The sequence below is a fragment of the Camelus ferus genome, chromosome 9, assembly GCF_009834535.1.
Source record: "Camelus ferus isolate YT-003-E chromosome 9, BCGSAC_Cfer_1.0, whole genome shotgun sequence".
Taxonomy (NCBI): domain Eukaryota; kingdom Metazoa; phylum Chordata; class Mammalia; order Artiodactyla; family Camelidae; genus Camelus; species Camelus ferus.
The window spans coordinates 7149838-7176830 of record NC_045704.1 but is presented as its reverse complement, the minus strand read 5'-3'; the positions used below and the strand labels follow the sequence as shown (position 1 = coordinate 7176830).

The following is a 26993-nucleotide window of genomic DNA, read 5'->3' as shown; positions in this document are numbered from 1 at the left end:
AACTAAGTTCAATTTCTTGTAATGAGCTGTAATGGAAAATAAACTGAAAAAAATGTATATATAATTGAATCACTTAGCTGTACACCTGAAATATTGTAAATTGACTACACTTCAATAAAAAATTAAAAAAAAGGAAAAGGTGCAGTAATTGTCATTATGTACAGGTGAAAGTAAACTACAGACTTCTTCATGGGACACTTGTTCAGAAAATGGCAGCCTTACCATGTTCTGAGGGTGGAGTTTTTGGCCCTCTGATGTCAAAAGGTCACTGAGCAGACACTTGCACATGCCCAGATGGAGGGTCAGTGGTCTTAACCAGTCTTTACCGGCTCCAGCTCAATCTGGATACAGCTAACTCAAAGTTTCTAAAACACTTGTTACTTGGGCAAAGATCTTATTTTTTAGGCTATATGGTGCTTGGAGTACATGTGAATTTTTGTAAAAACAAAGTGAGCTTGATCAGTGAAGGCAGGTTACAGTTTATTGGTTTATTGATGACTACCCTCGGTTTCAATAGTATTTAGATGTTTTGGCAGTCCTAGCAGACTAACACAGCTCTTATTTAATATTTTCTCCTCACCAAATAAATAAATGAACTCAACATCCCAAAATACATAGTTATCAGACACAATTGTTACAATTCTAAAAAGGCTATAAGACTAAAAAAAACAAAAACAACCCCCCCCCCCAAAAACTAGCTTTCATAAAATTTAGGGGATTTAGTTTGTCACTTCCTATTTTGCTTCCACTTCTGTTCATTCTGTTGATTTTTCCTTCCACTTCTGAAAATGACTGATAATACAGGCAAGGGAGACGTTTTCTCTGGGAACCCGAGGCAGAGCTCCTGCTTTTCCACCTGCTTCAGGGCAGCCTAACATACCTCTACTTGCTTTTCTGTCATGGACCTGTATGGAGTCTTTTCCCTTCTTCCTGACCAAACATACTGAACTCACAAAACGGACAAAACGGAGTAACACTTGAGGCTACATACATTTGAAATGCAACACCACAACATTTCCAGCTATGTGGCCTCACTTTATGTCCGAGTGACTATGTAAATGATACGGCCGTTTGGATCAGTAGAATTGGGAGCCGGCTGAGTTTCATGGAGTCTGAAATGATGTCTCTTCAGCGCTTTTGACAACGAGCAAAGCCCCTTCCACTTCTGAGGTAGGAACACCCGGTCCATCGCTCCTCCGAGCGCCTCAAAGCTAATGCTCCGCGTGAGCAGCGCGAACACCCTTTCCTGCGGCCGCTGGAGCGCTGGGAACTACATTACCCAGAAGACCCCGGGACAAGAGACGGCAGTTACGGGCCAACGACGGATCAGGAGGCGGGACTTCCATGCGTGCGCAGCGCGCCGGGGCCGGACTTCTGGCGTCCTCATTGCGGCCGTTGCTTTTGCTCCTCTCGGGTCGGCTCCGGTTCCGGAACGCTGTGTCAGGACTGAGGTGACGTGACTGGGAAGGTCCGATAGGAGCCGTTGTCCTCGCTGCACTGAGGCGGGTTCGAGGCTCCGCGACGCTGCCTGGGGACCCCGCGACAGGCCCGGGATACAGACCGCCGTGCCCGCGTCCCTCTCCGCTCCCGCCGCGCTCCGCTCTCAGACCCCGATGGCGGCGGCCGCGCTGAGGGACCCGCCGCAGGTGAACGCGCGTCCTCCGGGCCCGCACCGCCCTCTCCCGCCGGACACTAGAGCCCGAGTGCGGGGCGCCTGCTCGCGTGCCTGCGGCCCGGGCGCCGGGGTCCAGGCCAGGGAGGTGGTGGAGGGTGGGGCCGTGTTTCTGACAGACGGCGTGACGGCGCGGGGACGGGCCCCCAAGCGGGGGGACCCGCAGGTGCGGAGGCCTGGAGGCCGGGCTGAGGCGGGGGGTCGGGAAACCTGGGTCAGTCTTAGGTCTGCGGGACACGGTGTGAGGCGGTATCACGCCTGACTGGCCGTCAGAGAGGTTTTCCATTCGTTCTGAGAGACCTGGGAGCCGCGGAAGGTTGTGAACAGAAGAGGGATAGTCTGCGTTAGGGCTTTAAGTTTTCGAAAAGTTGCTCAAAGAGCGAACAGACTGGAAAGGCGATGACAAGGACAGAGAGGCACAGGGAGTTGAGTCCTCGTCCAGGGTCACAACACTGAGGACTGAGACGCAGGGGTCAGTCACCCCGAGGTCACTAGATTTCAGGGCTGGGTGTGGATACAGGAGAGCCCTGCACACGGGAGCCCAGCGATGGTTGCTTTCCTCTACCTACAGGTGCTGAACGTTGAAAAAGCGCTTAGGGATCCTACACAAGACGCGGGGATGGCCCCAGTCCCTCACTGGTTCTAGGTGGCTAACATTGAAACAAAGATCAGAGGCAAGGCGGACTGTCCTTCAAAAGACCAATCAAGGATTTCCCTGGCTATGGGACCCGTCATACAGAGAACTGGGGTTGTAGTAGGTCATGTTTGATTTTTGTCAAGCACTCTGGGTGCCTTAATTCAAGTACCTGTGTGAGTCCTGAGAGATGCCTGTGGCGCGGGGCAGGGAGATGGCAGAGCCGAGGAGTGTAACTATGGGATCTGAAGATGTGAGAACGAAGGTTTGGTCAACTGAATGATATGCACACCAAGAGGAAGTGTGAGTCAAGGGCCCAGGGCTCTGGTATTCGTGACTTAAGGGTAAAGAGGAGCCCGTGTTTGGCTGTATCTTGGAGGCACATTGTGGGACACCTTAAGGGAACTGCTTGGCGGGAGGGACTGGCTCCTGCAGACCAGGCCATAACTTAGATGGAGTTTAGCCCCTGTCTGTCGTTGCTGAGCGCTGACTACAGTGAGTAAGGGACAGTGAGGAGAGAGTGGGCATCTGTGTCACCAGGGCCTGGTATCTTCTCTGAGGCGGGAGCTCTGGAGGAGGATAACTGTGGGGTACATGTGTGAGCAGATGGATTCTGGGTTCTCAGAGAGAATGTTTACAGTTTCATCTATTCCATTCATGACAGGGTGGTGTGACCTTTGAGGACATTGCCGTGCACTTCTCCTGGGAGGAATGGTGCCTCCTTGATGAGGCTCAGAGACACCTATACTTCAGTGTGATGCTGGAGAACTATGCACTTATATCCTCACTGGGTAAGACCCTCACCTCCCCACTGCCCTAGTCTAGGCTCTGTATCCTGCCTCACTCCCCTTTCCCCAAGGGTTGCTCCAACCTTCTCACATGTGGACCTGGTCACTGCTTGTTTCCCCAGCTTTCTGGGTAACTGCTGTGGTAACTAGGGTTGTTTTGTTTGCGCTGCTCTTGTCTCTCCCTGCATCCCGGGTACGGTCCATACTCAACCCTCATTGAAATGGATTTGAGGTCAGTAGTCTTGCAGTGAGGCTAATGGATTGCACCATGCTTGCACTTTCCCTAGCCAGGTCGTATATCCAGGTCCCTGGCACTCGTGTGTCCCGGGGGTTTGTTCCCTTTTATTATCTGACATTTCCTTGTGCCTGCCTATGGCAGGAATTGAAGGCGTTGTCGTGGCCATTACCTGGACCATGGGCTGTTTTTTAAGGCTATCCTGTATGGTTCTGTTTGCAGTGTTTAGATCTCTTTTCTCACTAATGTTAATCATTTCTAGCTTTTGATTTAAAATGAGAGACATGTGACTCTTCCTTTCACTTGAGCACTTAGAGGCCATTGTAAGATTCTTAATTGGCCTAATTTTAATATTGTTGTATCTCAGGAAACAGGGACGCTTCAGGAGAGGGAGAGAGACACAGGAATCACCAATTGGTTGAACAGTCAGAACACATATAATGTTTATTGATTAAGTTTCTCTTTTATATGGGTGCAGTTTTTGGCACCCCCAACAATTATAGTAGTCACACCAAAGATAATAATTATGAAAAAGTTGAAATATTGCAAAAATTACCCAAATGTGCCACAAAGACATGAAGTGAGCAGATGCTGTTGAAAAAATGGTACCATTAGACTTGCTTGACATAGGTTACCACAGACCTTCAATTTGTAAAAAAATGCCTTATCCATAAAGCACAGTAAAATGAGGTATACCTTGTTCTTGTGTTGTTTCTATACCTTGGCTATTGTGAATAATGCTGCAGTGAACATGGGTGTGCAAATATCTCTCTGAGATACTGATTTTGTTTCCTTTAGAAATATACAGGATGTGTAGTAGTTCTATTTTTAATTTTTTCTCTTTCTTTTTTTAATTTATGAAGCACTTCCATACTGTTTTCCATAATGGCTGTACCTGTTTACATTCCTACCAACAGTGTATGAGGGTTTCTTTTTCTTCATATCCTCATGAACACATATCACTTGTCTTTTTGATAATAGTGTTCTTCACAGGTGTGAAGTGATATCTCATTGTGGTTTGGATTTGCATTTCCCAGATGTTAGTGATATTGACCATCTTTTTATGTACTTGTTGACCATTTATATATCTTTGGATAAATGTCTGTTCAGAGCCTTTGCCCATTTTTAATTGGATTCTTTAGTTTTTTATTATTGGGTTGTATGAATTCTTTATATTTTCCAATATTAGTGTCAAGGAGCTTTTTCTCTCTTTTCTTCTAAACATTTTATAATTTCAGGTCTTATGTTTTAAGTTTCTAATCCATTTCAAGTTAATTTTTGTGAGTAGTATAAATAAGGGGCTAGTTTCTCTCTCTCTCTTTTTTTTTTCTTTTGCATATGGATATCCAGTTTTCCCATCACCATTTATAGACGAGACTATCCTTTCTCCATTGCGTGTTCTTCTTGTGCCTATCAAAGATTAGTTGATCATATATATGTGGGTTTTATTCCTGGGCTCTCTGTTCTGTTCCATTGGTCTATATGTTTGATTTTATGCTAGTACCGCACTGTGTTGATTACCATAGCTTTGTGATATTTTGAAATCAGGAAGTGTCATGCCTCTAGCTTTTTTCTTCTTTCTGAAGATTGCTTTAACTATTTGGGATTTTTTTGTGGGACCATATGAATTTTAGGATTATTTTTTCTATTTCTGTGAAAATGTCTTTGGAATTTTGATACGGATTGTTTTGAATCTGTAAATTGCTCTTGGTAAAATTAACAATGTTAATTCTTCTAATCCAAGAACACTAGATATCTTTCCATTTATTTGTTTCTTCTTCAATTTTTTTCATCATTGTCTTAGAATTTTCAGAATACAGGTCTTTCACCTCCTAGATTAAATTTACTCCTGAGTATTTTATTCTTTGTGATGCTATTTTAAATGAGATTGTTTTCTTAGTTTTCTTTTCAGACAGTTTATTAACAGCGTATGTAAATGCAACTGAATTTTGTATATATATTTTTTTATCCTGCAACTTTACTGAATTCATTTATTAGGGTGGAATATGGGGGGGGGGTTGCATATAAAAGTATATGATCTACAAACAGATAGTTTTGCTTTTCATTCTGATTTGGATGCCTTTTTTTTTCTTTTTCTTCTGTAATTTGTCTCGGACTTCCAGTACTATGTTGAATAAAAGTGGGGAGAATAATGATCCTTGTCTTGTTCCTGATGTTAGAGGAAAAGCTTTTAGCTTTTGATTGTTGAATAGGATGTTAGCTGTGGACTTCTCAGATGTGTTAAGGTACATACCTTCTATACCTAACTTGTTGAGGGTACTTACCATGAAAGGATATTAAATTTTGTTAAATGCTTTTTTTGGCATCTGTTGATATGACTATTATTTTTATCCTTCATTTTATTAATCTCATGTGTCACATTTATTGATTTGCACATGATGTTCAACCGTCCTTTCATCCCAGGGATATATCCTAGTTGATTGTGATGTATGATCCTTTTAATGTGCTATTGTATTTGGTTTGCAAGTATTTTGTTAAGAATTTTTGCGTCTTTATTCATCAGGAATATTGACCTGTAATTTTCTTGTGTTGCATTAGTCTTACATGATTTTGATATCAGGATAATGCTGGTCTCATAATATGAGCTTGGAAGTTGTCCCTCTTCAATCTTTTGGAAGACTTTGAGAAGGATTGATGTTAATTCTTAAATATTTAATAGAATTCCCAGTGATTCTCCCTAGTCTTGGGCTTTTCTTTGTTGGGAGATTTTTAAATTAGTGATTTAATCTCCTTACCAGTTATAGATCTATTCAGATTTCCTATTTCTTCATGATTCCCTTTTGGTAGGTTGTATGTTTTTAGGTGTTTGTCCATTTCTTCTAGGTTAGGTTATCCAGTTTGTTGGCAAAGAATTGTCCATTGTAGTTTCTTGTGATTGATTTTATTCCTGCAGTGTCAGTTGTGATGTTTCCTCTTTTATTTTTGATTTTGAATCTTCTTTCTTTCATAGTTAGGGAAAGTTTTGTCAATTTATCTTTTCAAAAAAAAAGCAACTCTTAGTTTCATTGGTGTTTTCTACCATTTTTCTAGTCTCTGTTTCATTTATTTCTTTTCTGATCTTTGTTATTTGCCTCCTTCTACTAACTTTAACCTTAGTTTGTGCTTTTTCTGGTACCTTGAGGTATAGAGATATGTTGTTTATTTGAGAGCATTCTCTTTTGTTAATGTAGGCATTTATTGGCATAAACTTTCCTCTTACGATTGCTTTTGTGCACCCCATAAGTTTTGGCGTGTTATGTTTTCATTTTCGTTTGAGTATATTTGAAATTGTTTTCTTTGACCCATTGGTTGTTCAGGAGTGTGTCATTTAAGTTCCACGTATTTGTGAATTTTATAGCTCTCATCTAAATCTATTAGTGATTTGTAGTTTCATACCATTGTGGTTGGAAAAGATACTCAATATGATTTCTGCCTTCTTAATTTTGTTAAGACTTGTTTTGTGACCTAACTTTGGTGTATCCTAGAGAATGTTCTGTGTGCACTTGAGAAGAATATGTATTCTGCTGCAGGTGGGTGGCATCGTTTGTACATGTCATTAGGTCCATTTGGTCTTAGGTGCAGTGCAGCTCCAACATTTTCTTACCGTTTTTTTCTCATCTATCATCCATTGTTGAAAATGGTGTTTGACTCCATACTATTACTGCATTGCCGTCTATTTCTGACTTAAGTTTTGTTACTATTTGCTTAATGTGGTTAGGTGCTCCAGTGTTGGGTGCATATGCTTATAATTGTTATTTCCTCTTGATGAATTGACTGCTTTATCACTGTGCAATGACCTTCTTTGTCTCTTGTGACAGTTACTTACTTAAAAGTCTATTTTGCCTGACATAGTATAGTTATCCCTGTTCTTTTTTGGTTTCGCTTACACATTTGTGGTTCTGTTGTTTCTTCCAAGAAAGTGAATGTGTACTTCACCAGCATTTCTTTGCATTCAGGTTTCTGGAGTGGAGAAGAGGATGTTAAGGCACCCTTTGAGCAGAGTGTTTCTGTAGTAATGTCACAGGCCAGGACTTCCAAAGAACCTTTATCTTCCCAGAAGACTCACCCCTGTGAGATGTGTAGTCCAGTCTTGAGAGCTGAGTCCATTCTTCATTTGGCTGAGCAGCTGGGAACACAACACAGCAAGAAACTGTTCAAGTGTGGGGCATGTACAAAAGGATTTTATTTCAGTACAAACCTTCAACAGCACCAGGAGCAGCACATGGGAGAAAAACCGTTCGTAAGCAGCATGGACAAGGCCTTATTTGTGAAGAGCTGCAATTTGCATGTGTCAGAGAAGGCTTTTACCTATGAAGAGGTGGATAAGGACTTCCTGACCACCTCGGGACATCTGAAGCAGGGAGAAACAGGGAAGCAGGCCATTCACACCAGGGAGAAGCCAAACACAATCACCCAGAGCAATGAAACTTTACAAAGCACTGGGGGAGAATGCAAGAAAGCTTTTGGCGCCAAAGACACACTTGTTCAGGACCAGGGTGTCTACACTAAAAGACAGTGTTTTGTGTGCAGTGAATGTGGGAAAACATTCAGGTACAAATCGTCATTTCTCGTGCACCAGAGAGTTCACACTGGTGACAGGCTTTATGTCTGTGGTGACTATGGAAAATCCTTTAGGGGAAGCTCAGCCCTCAATCAACATCAAAAAATTCACACTGGGGCAAGGCAGTACAAGTGCAGCAAATGTGGGAAATCCTTTAGCCAAGAATTTGTCCTCATTTATCCTCAGAGGAGTCACACTGGAGAAGATCATCATGCGTGCCACAAATGTGCACAATCTTTTAGCCACAGCTCCATCTTCATTCAACAACAGACAGTTCACACTGGAGACATGAGTTATGAGTGCACTGAATGTGGGAAGTCCTTTAGACGAAAATCTGACCTCATTGAGCACTGGAGGGTTCACACAGGAGAAAGGCCTTATGAGTGCAGTGAATGTGGGAAATCTTTTACTTCTAGCTCCGCCCTCCGTTATCATCAGAGAGTTCACACTGGAGAAAAGCCTTATAAATGTAGGGACTGTGGGAAATCTTTTACGTCTAGCTCTGGCCTACGTTATCATCAGAGAGTTCACACAGGAGAAAGGCCATATGAATGTACTGATTGTGGGAAATCTTTTACCCAAATAAATCACCTCATTATACACCGAAGAGTTCACACAGGAGAAAGGCCTTATAAGTGCAGCGAATGTGGGAAATCCTTTAGCCACAAATCTTACCTCTCTCAACACCAGAGAGTTCACACTGGAGAAAGGCCTTATGAGTGCTGTGAATGTGGGAAATCTTTCACCTCTGGTTCTGCCCTCTGTTATCATCAGAGAGTTCACACAGGAGAAAAACCGTATGAGTGCAGTGAATGTGGGAAATCATTTACCAATGGACCGATACTCATTCGACACCGTAGAATTCACACAGGAGAAAGACCTTATGAATGCAATCAGTGTGGGAAATCTTTTACTCAAAGAAATCATCTTAATATACACAAGAGAGTTCATACAGGAGAAAGGCCTTACGAATGCAGCGAATGTGGGAAATCTTTTACCTCTGGCTCTGCCCTTCGTTATCATCAGAAAATTCACGTTGGAGAAAGGCCTTATGAATGCAAGGAATGTGAAAAGTCTTTTACCTGTAGCTCTGCCCTCCGTTGTCATCAGAGAGTTCACACAGGAGAAAGGCCTTTTGAGTGCAGTGAATGTGGGAAATGTTTTAGGGATAGTTCCCAACTGAATCAACACCAGAGAGTTCACACTGGAGAAAAGCCTTATGAATGTAGTGATTGTGGAAGATCCTTTAGCCAGAATTCATACCTCTCTAAACACCGGAGAGTTCATACTGGAGAAAGGCCTTATGAGTGCAGTGAATGTGAGAAATCTTTTACTTCTGTTTCTGCGCTTGGCTATCATCAGAGAGTTCACACTGGAGAGCGGCCTTATAAGTGCAGTGAATGTGGGAAATCTTTTACCAATAGCTCGATACTCATTCGACATCGCAGAGTTCACACAGGAGAAAGGCCTCATGAGTGCAGTGACTGTGGGAAGTCCTTTACCCAGAGAATTCACCTCGTAATTCACCGGAGAGTTCATACAGGAGAAAGACCGTACGAGTGCAGTGAATGTGGGAAATCTTTTACCTCTCGTTCCACCCTCCATTATCATCAGAGAGTTCACACTGGAGAAAAGCCTTATGACTGCAGCAAATGTGGGAAATCTTTTAGCCGAAAATCTAATCTCTCTCAGCACCAGAGAATTCACACTGGAGAAAGGACTTAGATGTGTAAGAAATATGTAATTTCCTTGTTCAGTGCAATGGCACTGAAGGAAACTGAGGCTCTAATTGAACTGAATTCAAACATAATAGTAGGGAGATAGCTCATGACCTTCAGTTATGTGGGATGCATGTGTGGCTGTGTCGCAGTTTCTTACCTGCCCAGGGCTCTTGGCAGATTTATTATTGCTGGTTTCTTCAGCCAGGTCCATCTCATCTCTGTAATCTGGCAGGTCCCCACAGTGTGCATCAGTCACTAGCCCAGTCTGCTCAGGGGTGCTGACTTCTCTCATTTGTTGGAGGAAATTAGGAATAGCTTGAGCCCTTCAGATGTCCTCATTCCCTTCTCTCTGACCAGCTTGAGCTTGGGCCTGACCCAGTACTGGCCCAGAGAACATCGTATGAGTTCACCTGGCAGCTTGCAGAGAAGGACTACCATTTTCAGGGACCTGTTGGTCTCAAGATAGTTGTGATGAATTTTTCCAGCTCCCAAGTCACCAGCTAAAGAACTGCCAGCCCCACATTGCTTTGGTTTGTCCAGTAACAAAGGCCTTATTGTTTAAGTCCTCTTTCATCTTGGACGTTCCGTTTACCATGTGAGGTGGGCTCTACAGGCATGAAGGGGTGAGCAACTTTTATGGAGGTCTCAAACTTTCTGTGCCTCAGAGGAGACATTACAGAGGCTTACCAGTTTCTGCCAAATTTGTGTTGCTGCCCATGGCCTCCTAAAAGACTGCAGGGCTTTCTTGCCCTCATTTGAGGCCAGGATGCTATGAGTTTTAGGAGGCTCAGTGATCACCCTGAGGAGAGGCCAAGTGTGACAACCTCAGGAGCTTCTGGGAGCAGCATGAATTCTTTCCCTTGTTCACAGGAGATGTCAGCACTGTTGAGGGGAATTGTTTCCCCAGGTCCTGCAAAGAGCCATGTGTCCACAGTTCAGTGGGTGATAGTCACTAGGGCTCAGGGCTCAGGGCAAACCAGGATTACTACAGAAACACCGGCTTATTAAAGGGATTCTAGGCGACTGCAGCCGAGTAGATGGAAAATACCTGTTTTCAACGTGCGTCCAGGAATGTCTGTGACAATGGTTGGGCAAGATCAGTATGTACATAAATCTGAGGTCCTCTAGGCATAATTGTCTTGTGTAGCTTAAGTCATTGTCATTGACAATAATCAAAAGGTTTTGTAGATTCCTGTACCCTCTCATTGATACTCATCTCAAGGTTATTACTGCACAGGCAGGTTTAGAAAAAGAGAGAGAGGGGGAAAAGCTGTGGTCCGCAGATGTGTCTCTTGTGACCCAGGCAGCATTTCTGTTGACTTGAGTGGCAGGTCCTTCATTGCCCACTCTACTTGCTGTTATTGAGGGAAGACTGACCTCCAGAAGGCATGAGAAGGTGGCATGAATGTTGGATTGCCAAACCTCTTTTCCAAAACGAGTTTGACATAGAGTTTTTATCTTGAACCATTTTAAAAAGCTATTTGATAAGTTCTGACATGTGTATGAAACTGAAACCATCATCATAGTTTTGGTAACGACCACATCTGTCACGTATATTTATCTCATGACTTTTTATAATCTTTCCCTGCCCTGCACAGCCCTCCAAGGAACCGTCGACTTACTTTCCATTAGAACAGGTACTTTGCATTTTCTAGAGTTCATATGGTGGACGTCAAGATATTTACTCATGTTCATGCCTTTATTTATGTTGCATAAATACTTGGAGATTCATCAATGATACTTGAGTGGCTCATACTTTTTTTTTTCCTCTAAGAAATACTCTTCTCTTTATATATCCCACTATTAGTTTATCCATTCATTTGCTTATGGACATGTGGTATTTCTAGTATTTGAATATTGGGAAAAAGCTGTTACAAACATTTGTGTGTAATTCTTTGTATGGATATATGTTTCATTTATCTTTTGTCAGTAACGCAGTGCAAAGTCTGAGTCCTAGGGTAGGTGAGTGTTTAGCTTAAACAAACTAGCAAATTGTGATCTGAACCAATTTTACCTTTTTGCATTTTTACCAGCAGTATATGAGAGTTCCACATCTTAGTGAATACTTGGTCAGTCGTTCTTAATTCTGACCCTTTTTGTAAGTTTGTCATGCTATCTGACTTTTTTACTTGGATTTCTCTAAGGATTCATGTTGAGCATTTTTCAGATGTGTATTTGCTATCTCTATATCTGTAATGAAATGTTCATATCTTCTGCCTATTCTGTGGATTTTGGCTAATTTTTTTCTTTAACAAAAGAACAGTGAGACAAAGATGTATTGGAATTTCACTCGTTTTGTGACTTTTTACTTTGTGGTTAGTTGTTTTTAATGCTGGAATAATATGGTCTATAATTTTTTCAGTTTTCATATGCTGTGTGCAATGTAATGGACACATATACCAGACACTTAATTTTAGTCTGTATTACTTACATATTCTCCATCGCTTTTTAAAGTGTAGGCATTTAATAATACCACAAACCCTTGCTTGGTAGAGTACACCCCTTTTCCTGGTCTATCATCTGGGGGTTAGTCAGTTGAAGCAGATACCTCAGGGGGACCACATTGCGTCAGGATGGACACAGTGTTTTTTGAGTCCCAGAGCCAAGTAGGGAGGGAAGTAGGGCAGTGATCTGACTCCCCAGGCCCCGGGTCAGGCAGACTGGGTTTGAATCCTGATTCTGAAATACCACTGTGACTCACAGTTAAATGACCCTCCACCGACTCTGGGACTCAGTTTCCCCCTTTGTAAAAGAGGTATAAGGTGTGACTCTACCCTTGAGCTGTGGGAGGAGGTGACGAGCTGAGGGGCCCCTTTGCTGCACCCACCACTGCACCAGGCCTCCTGGGGCCTTGGCAGCTCTAGCCTCCGCCTTCAGTGAAATTCCCTGGCCAGGCCCCCTTTGCTTTATGAGCATATTCTCTTTCATTCTCACCCCTGAGAATGCTGGGGGAATCGAGGGTCAGAACGATGAAGTGGGTTCCCCGAGGTCACACAGTGGACAAGTGTCTGATTGAAGATGCTGGATTCAGACCCCGAGTCTAGGTTAGAGCTGGGGATGTTTAAGCCCTTTACCTCAGCATGTGAGCCCTCAGCCCAGGATAGGCACGTGGCGCGGACCAAGGGGTCTCGGCTGCTGCTGCTATTACCATTGTTGGACCTGTCGGCATGTCCCCACTTAAGCCTGCCCTCTCAGTCCTCATGGGAGTGCCCCTGTCTGTCATCTCAAGTGGCTTCCCCCACAGGAGGCTTTTCTCTCAGTTGAAATTGCATTATGTCCAAAGGCCACACCTTCCCCTTCGAGCACAGCACAGGACTCAGCCCTCAAGAATCGGCAGCTTGGGGCAGATCTCTGCACCTTCATCAGCGGCTAAGTGACAGGCTCTGATCCCATCCAACAACCCACTGTGAAGCCTGTTTGCCTTTTCAGGTGTTTGATCTTCACCCTGGAGTGTCAGAAACAGCCCAGCCCAGAGGACCCATTACCAGGAGGTGGTAATGGAGACATCTGGGCTCCTGGCCTCACTGGGTAAGGGCTCACCTCTGCTCCATTCAGGGCACCTGCTGCCACTTGATCCTGTCCTCTAGTCCAGGACGGCTGGTTGGGAAGACCGGTGGCATATACCATCTTTCCCTGCAGTCCTCACCAAGTTCTGGACCCATATCCTCTGTTCTTATCTCCCTGTGTCTGCACCAAGGATCTTTTGGTTAAAAAAAAAAAATAGACCTTCTAAACATAAATCCTTACCCCACTGCCCAGCACTGTGGCCACATCTGAGATCACCATTCCAGATTCCACAGGCGGGGAGCTCACTGGCCCAGCCTAGTTGGGTTAGGTGTCCTCTTGGCCCAGTTATCAGGGTCATGGGTGGTGGGCAGGGTAAGAGAAGAGGGTGAGTCAGGCAGTACTTTTTGAAGCCACTTGCCATGAGTCCACCCAGGGTATCTTCCTAAGCAATACTGTTGCAGTTAAAATGGTCTCCTGAAGGCTGCACCATCACCCCTTGTTTCTTAAGGCCTGAGCCACGCTCCTGTGCTGGTTCAGGAGATTATTTTAGAGAGTCCACCGATCTGACATCAGATGGCATGCCAGGACACCTTGAGTAAGCTGATGCTTTCCCCTGCTCGTTTTGTTCCCTTGCTGCTGTCAGGAGAAAGTCTTGGAATAGAGCTGATCTCTCTTGCCCCATCCCCACCCACTGTCACTAAAATCCCTTTTCAACAGAGAGCAGGCCTCAGGAAGTCTCTGGGACTTCAGAGCATTCTTTTGATTTCATCGTATTTTTGTGGTAAATTTCCATTTGTCAGAAGTCAAACTGGTTTTCCCATTAGCAGAGCAATACAAATAGACATTTTAGCTATAATCTATATAAGAAAAATAAAATGTAGGTCATTTTAAATAGAATTATAACATTGGCCACAGCTAAGGTCCCCTAAGCACAGACCAGGTGTCAGGTCTGTTGCAGGTATTGTCCAAGTTCCACTCATTGGATTCCAACATCTTATTGTCCTCGGCAAAGTAAGGAAAATACAGCCACTGAGCGAGTCCCTCAGGAACCTCAGCTTACTCAATGTAGAATATGTGCCTTTATTATGAGGTGCCAACCTGTGCTTTCTTACCCGCTAGAAGTCCTTTTTTTAAAATGAAATAGGAGTGACTATAGATGATAATTTGTGTCTTTACTGGACCAAATCACTGTGTGGGTTTTTTGATTTTTAAAAAATTTCAGAAGTCCATGAAATATCAAAATCTGGGAATGACCAAGTCATCCCCTCACGCAGATTCCCATTCCCTGATGATTAAATACTCCAGACCACCTCCCTCTCACTTCATGGTTACCTTCTCCAAGAATGCTGATCCCACACGGGGCTGTGAGCTGTTTCCTCCTGGAGCCAGAGCTTCCGGTGAGACTCCCAAACCTGCCGCTCACAGGCTGTGCGGCCTCAGGCAAGTTTCTGAACCTTTCTGTGGCTCAGGTTCATCCTTCACAAAATGGGGTAGTATGGTATCTATGTCACAGCATTATTGTTTGTCTAAATGGGTTCATGTGTGAAAACAGAATGGTCTGTACTTCCTGACAATGCAGGTCTGAGGTGATGATCTCTGCTGGATCATTATGTTTTTGTTTTTGATTTTTTATTTCTCTCCAGGTATTTTTTAATTTCTTCTTGACTTCTTCAGTGATCAGTGACCAGTTGGTTGTTTAGCCTCCATGTGTTTGTATTTTTTGCAGTTTTTTTTCATGTAGTTGATTTCTACTCTCATAGTGTTGAGGTTAGAAAAGGTGCTTGAAAAGTATGAAGAGTTGTGGTTAGAGAAGGATTTTTGAAAAGATAAAACAAAATTGACAAACATTTAGCCAGACAAATCCAGAAAAAAAAAGAGAGGGCCCAAATCAAGTTTCCAGCATAGCCATGGGCTCAGCTTAATTCTCTCACATATTAGAACTCAGGATATGCATTTTTTAATGTTTTGGGAGAACGATTTGCAAATGGAATCTATAGTAGTATTTTACTAAGATGGCTTTGATGCATGGAAGAGTTAAAACATCCTGTCCGATCTAGTGAAAGCAAGACACAAAAAATAATGTGACTAGAAGATTGCAAAATACAAACAGCAAGATAAGCAGGGAGGTAAAGAATCTCAAAGCTAAAGCTTATCCTATATGACATCATGTTTTATATGGATATAATATCTTCACTATCATTAACATTTTGCTCTCTTCTCTCTGCAAAGAGCTCTGATGATCCACTTGTGATTCAGTAGGTTTCTAGTGTGTCATGTAGAAGTCATGAGATGGCTTGTTCTAACAAATCACATCAGGATCACACACACTGACAAAAGTACCTTTCAATCCCTTTGTGGAGAGTGAAATTTTCTTGATTACACCATAATTGTGCTCACATAGAACCTCTGTAATTAGGGGAAATTTAATGGCCTTTATTTTCTCAAAAAACTGCAGTTTCTCAAGGGCCAAGTGTTCAATAATGAGAGCAAGTCCAGAATTTTCAGGCCGTACTTGTCTCTAATTAAAACAATTTCTGTTAATCCTCATAGGAAATCAGTAGTGCTACTTGTATATGACTTAATTTCATTTCAGAGGTTTTATATAAACTACATTTTTTTCCTTCTTATAATTCACTTTAATTTCTTGGTATTTTTTTTCTTCTTTGTTTTTGATTTTTTTTGTTATTTGTTTTTTTTTAATTTCTTGGTATTTTTATTGTACTACCAATTACCTAATTTTGTTCAATCTTGTGGAATGCTATATAAATCAATACACTCACTGAGAACATTCTTACCCAGCCGATACATATATGATGTTTTCATGCATAAGTTTGATTAAATTATTTTTCAGTTTGAGAAGAGGTATAAATCAAGATGTTTTTGCATCTCAATTTACAATCCATTTTAATATTTTATTGCATTACCTATTTTCTCTTCAAGTTGATAATCAAGTTTAATACATATGCTCCTATAAATTAATTCAGTATGTAAATATAGTAACATGTTTCCAGGCTCACTACTATGTACTATTAACCCAACTATGTTGTTTTATTTTTTTGCCAGAATAAGCTGTTGGATATATTTATAAGTTCTTTATATAAACTTTTTATTATCCTTTAAATAAGTTTTAACTAATAAGCTCTGAAACATTAGCATTTTATTTGAAATACATTAAGTAAATGATCTCTTGTATTTTTATTCATAATGATCTTTCTACATAGAAACTTGGCTTATACCTATTTTTATTTAGAGGTGGTTTTTATAATTTCTGGTTTAATTTCCAAGTTTTAAAAGTTTTTTTCAATTGTCACATTTCTTACTTTTGCTGGTTTTCAAATTTTTGTTTATATGTTAGTAACATGTTTGCTTTAAATTTTTAAATAGGAGGAAGCTCCTTACAGAATAACTATTGATTTTTAATTTTTATTGCTCCTTACAGAATTACTATTGATTTTAAATTTTATTTTATTAATTTATTTTAAATTTTTAAAATTTTTATATACATACCCATAATTTCTTGTTAATTATAATATTTCAAATGATTTTTTAAAGGATTCTCAGCTATGCATAGATCAACTTTTGGTATGAATATTACTTCTTCATTATCTCTAAATATAATTCATAAATATTTTCCTAATCTTATAGCATTGAAAATGCCATCAATTCCCAGTACCTGCCTGCAAAACAAATAAACAAAATACCCTCCAAAAAAAGAAAATGCCAGACACATCTCACCTATAAATCTTTCAAATATATCTCTAAAGTACAAGTTCTCTTTCATTATAATTGCAATAGCATTTTCACACCAGCAGAAATACTAATAATTTAGAATTCAATTTTCCCCTTTTCTAAGATTTGTTTTTCATAATCATTAAATCATAAACAGTATGCTCCCATTTTATGTTCATATTCTGCATCTTAGTTCTTTTTTATTTCATAGGTTTGTCCTACATTCTTGTGTTTGTCTTATATGATGGTGGGACTAGGTCATCTGTCTGGTATAATTACATCTTCTAAGGTAATTGTGTCTCTTTGATGGCCTCAACATGTCCTCCATTGCTTCCAATAAAAGTATAATTAGAGCCAGAGGCATTAATCATATTCACTCTGGTCACAGTGCTCCACAGGCAGGGCTGAGACTTCTGTTTTCAACACTAACATAGTCTGAAGTCTGGATGTCTTCTGTTTTTCGAAGTAAATGGTTGATGCAATAAAAATTTGTATCCTAGGGCAAGTCAAGGAAATTTAAACAAAAAATTTTCTCTGCACTTTGGCTTCCTCTTTCCCTTCTACCGTGCATTGTGTATCTGCATTATGCATCCACCAAACCTCCCCATCGGCAGAAATACCTGTTCAGCTATAAAGAGCAACATTTTCCTAGCACCAACAAGATGACTCCTTCAAAGATAACATGCCTTCTTGATCTTGTAAGGGGTCATAATGACCCACCACTTTGTACTTGCAGTTTTGGCTCGTGCGAAATACTCACTGCATTTAATGTATAGCCCTCTGTCTCCAAAACCTATTATATAACTATGCTTTGACTTCTAACGGGCAGAACAGTCCTCAGAGCTTTCTGAGAGGTGCTTCCCAGGTTATAACAATGTGTCTCAAATAAAAATTTCCATTTCTTCCTTAGATAGACTGATTAATTTTTGTCAACACTTTGCATACTGGGTCCAACTGTTGTTAGGGTTTGTTTTTCATCCAGCGTCATTTTTTTCTCCACTGGAATTTTATCTGTTGTGCTAGCTGTCCTTTGAAGTTATTTGATTGAAGTAATTGGTTGGTGATCATTGATTAAATTCATTATTTTATGAGCTTTAGATCTATCTGTATTCTACCTATTTTTTTCCCCTGAGCTTACAGGTTTTCTTTTTCTTTTTTTTAAACATAAAATTACCAATCCTCAAGTTAACCAAAAGTTGTTCTGGGCTCCTAGCGATAATCTTCTCTTCGTATCAGATTGCTCTGTAGTTTCTTCCATTTTAGACCTCTCCAATGGATTAATGCCTCAGTTTTCTTTGTCTTTTCCATGTGATTTTTTTTATGCTGGAAAAATGTATTCTACCTAATTTTATCAGAACTTATGAATATATTATCTAGAAATAATTTATAGAGAAGAAATTTTCCTAATTTTCTATTTGTTTACTGTAAAGTGCACTCTGAACATCAAAGTAAAGAAAATGCATGCTTCCTTCGCTCTCCTTAGCCATTTTCAAAATGGCCCTTGGACATCTTGCACGGCATGTCTCTGTGCAACTTCCCCGGTCATCTTGGCCTTTTCTCCTGGAATTGAGAACTACATGACCCAGAATGCCTTGCGTGGGACCCAGGGCTTTTGAGCCAATACTCAGAAGAAAAGGTGTTTCCGTTTGGGCACGGGGGTTGGGCGGGACTTCCTGGCTCCTCCTCCTAGCAGCCATGTTAACTGCTCTGGGTCCGCTCCGCCTCCAGAACGCTGAGTCCGGGCTGAGGTGACGGTACGGTGAAGGTCTGAGGGGAGACGCTGGCCCCGCTGCACCGAGGCGGGTTCGAGGCTCTGCGACTCCCCGGAGGGGCCCCCGCGTCCCACTCTTCTCCCCGCCGCACTCCGCCGTCAGACCCCGATGGCGGCCGCGCTGAGGGACCCGCCTCAGGTAAACGCGCGTCCTCCGGGCCCGCACCGCCCTCTCCCGCCGGACACTAGAGCCCCGAGTGCGGGGCGCCTGCCCGCGTGCCTGCGGCCCGGGCCCCGGGGTCCAGGCCGGGGAGGCGGCCGCGGGTGGGGCCGTGTGTCTGACAGACGGCGTGACGGCGCGGGGAGGGGCCCCCAGGCGGGGGGACCCGCAGGTGCGGAGGCCTGGAGGCCGGGCTGAGGCGGGAGGATTCGGGAAACCTGGGGTCGGTCTTCTGTCGGCCGGGAAAAAACAACGTGAGGCGGAGTTAAACCGGGGAAACAGGTTGTTCATTACTGTGAGAACTGTAGAAGCCATGGGGAGTTTTAAGAAAGGAGGGGCACGATCTACGTACAGGTTAAAGCGTTCCCACGGGCTCTTTAAAGGAAGAACAGTGGAGTGGGGGATGAGGACATTGAGGCGCTGGGAGGTTGAATCTTTGTTCAGGGTCACACAGCTAGTAAGGGCAGACACTGATCATTGAGATCAGACAGGCAGCCTGGGTCACCTGTCTCCAGGGTCAGGGAAGGGTACAGGGAGGCAGTGAGCACAAGGAACTCCACCATGGATTCGTTCCTCTGAGGCCTGCCTCTTAGCATAGTTTCCGATGGCTGCAGAGCGTTTACGGAATTTGCACAGGTACGTGGAGGGTGTCCCGGCTCCACACCCCACTCCTGTGTTCTCTGAATTGTGGTTTCCTCAGATTCTTAATGCTAGTCCTCCAATTTTTGAGTCTGGGGTCCCTGGAGAAACCTCAAACCCAGGGTCCTAAGTACATGTCGTGCTTTATACAGAGGTGTTTCCATTACTGGCAACCAGTGTAAACAGGTGTGGAGTGTTCTTGCAGGCACCAGTTCCAAGATTTCTAAACGCTTAGAGGTAAAACTGAGCAGGGATTGTTTAGGAAACCATAGATCTCCTTTTTTTTAGGTGAAAACAAAGAGCGGCGTCAGGAGTCAGTACAGAAACGGTTGCCTGAAAAGATGGGTGTCTCTTCAAGAGGTGACGGGAGGTTTGAATCAAAGTGGGCAGGTGATCTTACCAAGGTCTTAACAGGCTCCATCTGGCTGTAGAGTGGAGAACAGATGGGCATGGGGGAGGGGGGTGGAAATCAGGGTAGAGGCTACTGTCTTCATCTAAGTGAGGGTTAATGGACCATACTGGTGGCTTAGGGAAAGTGGTTGGATTCTGATCATGTTTTAAAAGAAACAGTGAGATTTTTTTTCTAATATGAACAGGGAGGGAGTAAAACAAAGCACCAGCGGCGGCCACCGTGACAAGAGGGGCCCCAGGCCAGCCGGAGAGGGGACCCTGGAGCTCAGGCCTGGTGGCAGAACAGAAGCTGGAGTGTGGGAGCTGCTGCCTCCCCACAGTAGAGGGCCTGGACTCTGCATTCGGGGGTAGGGTGAGACTGACTGCATTCTTGAGACCAGAGCTGACATCTGCCAACAGGCCTTGGTTGGCTGAGGGTCTGCACCCTGGCCAGGACCTCACTTTGGGGTGGAGCTGGGGCTGATGTTGCTCTGTACCCACGAACTCCCAGTTTGTACACTAAACAATCTATTTTGTTACTTGTACTTATTACTTGAACCACTGAAAGAGTAATGAGATACATATATTTTTACTTTTATGATGGCATTGTAATATTCTAAAGCTTCACACACAAAAAAGAAGTCAGAGATGGCTCCAGGGTTTTCAGTCTTAGCAGCAGTAGGGATGGAAACTCCATCTGGGATGAGAAGGATTTAAGTAAGTGATATTCAATGGGGGTAGCAAGAGCTTTGTTTTAGCCATATTTGAAGTCTGAGGTGTATCGGAGATTACTGAGTGGAGGCATGAAAGGGGCAGCTGAACACATAAGTCTGGAAATGTTGGGAGGTGGTACAGGATGGAGACATCTAAAATGTGGATGGCACTGTGTAGACCAGGTTTAATAAGCTGTGGTGACATTTAGGAGGGACAATCTTCAGGATCGGGTGAAAAACTGTTAGGCAGCTGGGAAAGGGTCAGTGGGGCTGTGGACGGGATCTCTTGCTTGAGTACCTGGGCCATGGTGTTGGGCTTAACAAGCCAAAATGAGGAAGGTAAGTGGCCACAGAGGAGGATGTTTTGGAGACAAGATAGAGTGGCTGGTGACCATTCTAAGGGGAAAATGGACCTGAGATGATGAGGTCTAGAAGTAGTTGAGGCAAGTTGACACTCAGGCTGGAGCTGGTGCTTACCTCCCTATGGACTCTGCAGGGGTTTTTTTGATGACTTTGGTGTGCTCTGGCATGTTTCATTCACCCTGAATGAACAAGATCAGGGTGAAATGTGGTCATTTATGAGCAACAGTAGGCCTGAGTGGGCCACCAATGGGCTGGGATTTGCATGAGGGTTAAGTGGACAGAGGAAGGTTGTGACTGGTTAGGGAACAGCAGGTACAGCATGGAAGTGGAATAGGCCATGGGGTCTGAAATTACAGGAGATTCTGTGTGGCTCAGTCTGAAGTAAGGAATGGAGCCTGGCAGGGAGGCCTTCATAGAAGATTGTGGTGCTGTCCCTGCTAGTGGGATTTGTGGGAAGTCTAGGGAAATAAAGGATCCTGTATGAATCTGCCAAGCATATTCTAGGTACTCTCTGCTGAATTTTGTTGTAAGGCCCAAAATTAAGTCCCAGTGTTATATGCTGCCATGCCATGTGCTGAAACTGAGAGGACCTCATGTGGTCTGAGCACCAGTTCTCACCTCACTCTACTCCAATGGATAAGGTCTCCTAACCAAACAACCTGTTTTTATAAAGGGGATTGTATGAGGAGACCAGGTATAATTGCTGCTTATCCTTTTGTAGTGGGTTTCAGTTCCCTGTCAGCCCTTGGAATTATTCAGGAAAGGAAACTGTATCCTCCCGTGGGAACCAAGGGCATCTTACCCTCTTGATACTACAAAGCTTACCCACAGCCCTTAGTTGTTCATCTTTTCCAGAGTAACTCCATGTAGCCTTATGTGGTGTGTAATGTCCTCCTATTCCAGACTGTGGGTATAGATTAGTAAGATGCTACTGATTGCATCTGTCCAGTGTCAGCTGCCCTGTGTTTGGCCATCCCCATACCTCTAGGCACAATTTCACCCTCACCAGTGAAGTGCAAAAGAGGTGATCAAAATACTTCAGCAGTGGGGAGGCTAGGGAGATGCTTCTGGATTGGGACAGTGAGGTGGTGGTGGCCATGGGCATGTGGCTGTGGCATCTAGAGATGTGAGGGATGTGCAGTTTAAAGAGTGATGTGTACTTGGAGGAGGAGTATGTCTGGTGGCCCCAGGCCCCTGCTGTTGGGACTTACATGACCTTGATCATACCAGGGGTATTGCCTGGCAGAGGCGCTGATGCCTCTGTGTCAGGCCCACAGTTTGGATGTCTGTGCACCTAACTCTTGTTGCTGATGGCTGAATCTAGTAGTCAGGGGGTCCATAGGGAGACAGTAGCACCAGTAGCACCAGGGCCTAGTTCTTCCTCTAATTGGGGAGATTGGGAGGAGGATGGGCATAGAATAGATACCTGGAGGAATGGATCATAGGTCCTCAGGAGATGGGCTTGTTTGTGGTCTCATCTGTCCTAATCATGACAGGGCAGTGTGACTTTTGAAGATGTGGCCGTGAACTTTTCCTGGGAGGAATGGGGTCTCCTTGATGAGGCTCAGAGATGCCTGTACCACAACGTGATGCTGGAGAACCTGGCACTTATAACGTCCCTGGGTAAGGCCCTCGCACCCACCCCTGTGCCCTGAGCTAGTCTCTGCCCCTCTATCCATTGGCACATCTGCCCTTCTCACATCAGGACTTTGGGTGCTGCTTTGTGGTGGGGCTGAGGTGGGAGCACTTCTCTTCTTGAGCAGCCCCTACTCCGGCTACCTGTCACCTCACAGGGATGGGTCCAGAGTCAAGAGTCTTGCAGTCATGAATCCTACCTTGTTTACCCTCTCAGCTTAGCCAGGTGCATTTTCCAGATCCAAGGCACTTGTGTACCATAGGTTCTACAGTATTCCTCGAGCTAACATTTCCTCATTCTTACTTGTGCCAGAAATTGCCATCACTAACTTGATCACTTTTTTTTTTAAGTATAGTTGATTTGTACTGTTGTATTGGTTTTAGGTGTACAGCATAGTGATTCCATATTTTTTATTTTATTTTTCAAAATTGTATGCAATTTTTAAAAGTTATTTCTGTACACATTTACTATAAAATATTGGCTATATTCCCTGTGCTGTACAGTACATCCTCGAGCCGGTCATACACCCAGTAGTTTGTACCTCCCACTCCTCACCTCTGTACTGCCCCTCTCCTTCTCCCACTGGTAACCGCTAATTTGGTCTCTATATCTGTGAGTCTCCTTTTTTTTGTTCACTATTTTGTTTTATCTTTTAGACTCCATGTATAAATGGTATCATAAAGTATTTGTCTGTCTTTGTCTGACTTACTTCACTTAGCATAATGCCTTCCAAGTCCATCCACATTGCTGCAAATGGCAAAATTTCATTCTTCATGACTGAGTAGTATTATATAATAATATAATATAAGTAATGTATACACACACACACACACACACCCCACTTCTTTATCCACTCATCTGTTGATGGACACTTGGGTTGGTTCCACATCTTGCCAGTTGTAAATAATGCACCTATAAACATTGGGATGCATGTATTTTTTCAAATTAGTGTTTTTGCTTTTATCGGATATATACCCAGGGGTGGGAGCTCTGTTTTTTGGTTTGTGAGAAACCTCCATACTGTTTTCTACAGTGGCTGCACCAAATTACATTCCCACCAACAATGCATGAGGTTCTTTTGTCCACATGCTTGCCATCATTTGCTATTTGTGTTCTTTTTGATGACAGCAATTCTGACAGCTTTGAGGTGATACCTAATTCTGGTTTTGATTTGAGTTTCCCTGATGATTAGCGATGCTGAGCATCTTTTCATGTGCTTGTTGTCCGTCTGCATTTCCTCTTTGGAAAAATGTATGTTCAGTTCTTTTACCCATTTTTAAATTGAGTTGTTTGGTTATATGATGTTAAGTTGTCTGAGCTGCTTATATATGTTGGATATTAATGCCTCATCAGTCATATCATTTGCAAATATTTTCTCCCATTCAGTAGGTTATCTTTTTTGTCGATGGTTTCCTTTGCTGTGCAAAAGCTTTTAGGTTTAAATAGGTCCCATATGTTTATTTTTGCTTTTATTTCCTTTAGGAGACAGATCCAAAAAAGTAGTGCTGCAATTTATGCCACAGTGTTCTGTGTGTTCCTCTAGGGGTTTTATAGTATGACCTGGTCACTCTTATGTGGACCGTGAAGTATTCTTGAAAGACACTCCTCTGGGTTTTTTTTTGTTTGTTTCTTTTCTTTTTTGTTTTGTTTTGTTTTGTAATATTTAGTTTTCTTTCTTGTGATCTATCACGTGCTGAGTTATTTTTGGCTAGTCCTGAATGTTCACTTGTCCTCTTTTTACCTTAGTACTTAAATCATTCAGGTTCTTTTTAGTTGCTCATCAGTGGGGTCGGGTGGAGAGGAAAGAAATCCAACTACAGCAGGAGGAATTCAAACATGGCCTGGCCCTGAGAAGTGGCTCCTGAGGGAGGGCATGATGTCAGGTCTGTATACAAATCATAGCAGAAATCTTTCCTTTTTGACTAGCCTTTTGGTGCCAGTCACAGTGGTATCCACACCTCATTTCTGCCTGTCCTTCTGCATTCTTCAGTTAGCCACCTTCTCAGCTCTGTTACATGTCACTTCTTACTAGCAGCTCAAAGATAAGTCTTACCTCCCTGGAATACATGTCTCAGTGCTTTGTAACACTGGTCTGTCTGGAGGGTTGCCCAGCATTGGCTTGTACCTTTTGTGTCATGGGGTGTGCACATTCTTAATTTTTGTTTTTGTTTTTGTTTTTTTTCACATTCTTAATTTTTGAATACCAGCTGCTCTGTTGCAGTTGGATTTTCCTGGGCCTGGATTCAGCCTACTGCAGAGCACTCATGTGTCACCATCAGACAGGGTCCTGCTGAATGTTGTTTGCAGCAGAATGAGCTGTGGACCCTGCCTCTTCTCTTTGTTGCTTCCTGTGGTTGTGTCTTTCACTTTGTTAGGCCTCCCCTTTCTGTGATCTTTAAAGGGCCAGTACTGCAAAGCATCCCCATCCTCAACTTGAACCTAACCAACTTGTCTTGTAGACAGTCCCGAGGACTCATTCTTGGGTTTGTGAGACACACATATGTAATGGGGCTTTCTCCTCACACGAGTCAACATGCACTTCACCAGCATTTTTCTGCTTTCAGGTTGTTGGCATGGAGCAGATGAGGCAGTTTCTGAGCAGAAAATTCAAGGAGGGTCACAGATCAGCACTGTCAAGGCAGGTCTGTTTCCCCAGAAGGCCAACCCCTATGAGGTGTGCAGCCCAGTCTTCAGTGACATTTTTCACCTGGCTAAGTACCAGGGAACACATTGTGGGCAGAAACTACACACATTGGGGCCATGTGAGAAACCATTCTGTTTCAGAGCAAACTTCCATCAGCACCACAAGCACCACACTGGAGAGGAACCTTTGAGAAATCATGTGAGGAGATACTTGTTTGTGAACAACTGCAAATTCTACATATCAAGGAAGCCCTTTACCTCTGGGGCAGTTGAGAAGGACTTCCTGGGCGACTCAGAATTTCTTCACCAACAGGCCACAAACACCTGGGAGAAGTCAAATAGTGGAGCTGAGTGTGAGGCTGCATTTTCAGGGAAAAAAATTTGTCATAACCAGGGAGACTGCACAAAGACTTTGAGCTGCAAACACACACTTGTTCAGCACCAGAGAGTCGTCATGAGGGGAAGATGTTACATGTGCAGTGAATGTGGGAAATCATTTAGCAAAAGCTCCCACCTCATTCGACATTGGAGTATTCACACTGGAGAAAGGCCTTATGAGTGCAGTGAATGTGGGAAATCTTTCAGCCAAAGCTCAAATCTCATTCAACATCGGAGAGTTCACACTGGAGAAAGACCTTACAAGTGCAGTGAATGTGGAAAAGCCTTTATCCAAAGATCACATCTCATTCAACATGGGAGAGTTCACACTGGAAGAAGGTCTTGTGAATGTAAAGAATGTGGGAAATCTTTTAGCAGAAGCCACAGCCTCAGTCACCATCGGAGTGTTCATACTGGGAAAAGGCCTTATGAATGTAGCCAATGTGGGAAATCATTTTCCCAAAACTCTGTGCTCCTTCAACATCAGAGGGTTCACACTGGAGAAAGTCCCTATGAGTGCAGTGAATGTAGGAAATCTTTCCGTCAAAGCTCTGCACTCCTTCAGCATCAGAGAGTTCATACTGGAGAAAAGCCTTATGAGTGCAGTGAGTGTGGGAAGTCCTTTAGATACATCTCTAACCTCATTACACATCGGAGAGTTCACACTGGAGAAAAGCCTTATGAGTGCAGTGAGTGTGGGAAGTCCTTTAAGAAAAGCTCTTCACTCCTTCAACATCAGAGGGTTCACACTGGGAAAAGGCCTTATGAATGTAGCGAATGTGGAAAATCATTTCGCCAAAATGTTGTGCTGCTTCAACATCGGAGAGTTCACACTGGAGAAAGGCCTTACCAGTGCAGTGAATGTGGGAAGTCATTTAGATATATCTCCAACCTCACTGCTCATCGGAGGGTTCACACTGGAGAGAGGCCTTATAAGTGCAGTGAATGTGGGAGATCCTTTAGCCAAAGCTCTAACCTCATCACACATCGAAGAATTCACACTGGAAAAAGGCCTTAAAATCTGGGGAATATGCTCAATTCTCTACCTACAGCTCCAGTGTCCTAAATCACTGTTTACACTGGATCAAGGCCTTATGAATGCAGTGAATGTCGTAAGGGTATTAGCCCAAGGTCTTCACTCTTTGGATACCACACATTTCACAAGGGAAAAAACACCTTACGTGTGCAGGGATGTACAGTTTCCTTTTTCAGTGTATCGACACTTGGGATCCCTCGTGATGGTGCTGTCTGAATTGAACCTCTTAAATCCAAGTATCTGCAAACATCCCAGGTATCTGGGAGCTACATTGTACTTTTAAATCTGCCCAGGCCCTTTGCCAGATTTCTGTCACTGACAGTTTCTGTGGCTCAAGCCATTTCACCTCTGCTGCCTAGCTGGTGCTCACAGTGTAGAGCATTCACCCGCCCCAGTGTGTTCAGGGAAACACTGGTG

General features: G+C 43.3%; 1 protein-coding gene across 3 annotated transcripts; it reads left to right on the top strand.

The window, feature by feature from the left end:
* The first annotated feature begins 1340 nt into the window (after positions 1-1340).
* On the top strand, positions 1341-26697 carry LOC102512325 (zinc finger protein 211-like). 3 transcript variants are annotated; one of them, XM_032487429.1, is made up of 3 exons: positions 1341-1646; positions 2971-3097; positions 7286-11895. In XM_032487429.1, exons 1-3 carry the CDS (start codon positions 1614-1616, stop codon positions 9613-9615), a joined length of 2490 nt encoding a protein of 829 aa, XP_032343320.1. In that variant the 5' UTR covers positions 1341-1613; the 3' UTR covers positions 9616-11895. The 3 variants fall into 3 exon arrangements, with proteins under 3 accessions (XP_032343320.1, XP_032343321.1, XP_032343322.1); XM_032487430.1 differs by lacking the exon at positions 7286-11895 and adding an exon at positions 25084-26697 and having other exon boundaries at positions 1350-1646; XM_032487431.1 differs by lacking the exons at positions 1341-1646; positions 2971-3097; positions 7286-11895 and adding exons at positions 18511-18757; positions 22380-22506; positions 25084-26697.
* The last annotated feature ends 296 nt before the right edge of the window (positions 26698-26993 follow it).

What these genes read in the sequence shown, in the direction of transcription:
- LOC102512325 (XM_032487429.1), top strand. Translation starts at nt 1,614, where the DNA reads ATGGCGGCGGCCGCGCTGAGGGACCCGCCGCAG. An exon ending in CGCTGAGGGACCCGCCGCAG is followed by an intron (nt 1,647 to 2,970) that starts GTGAACGCGCGT and finishes CATTCATGACAG; the next exon opens with GGTGGTGTGACCTTTGAGGA. An exon ending in TGCACTTATATCCTCACTGG is followed by an intron (nt 3,098 to 7,285) that starts GTAAGACCCTCA and finishes CTTTGCATTCAG; the next exon opens with GTTTCTGGAGTGGAGAAGAG.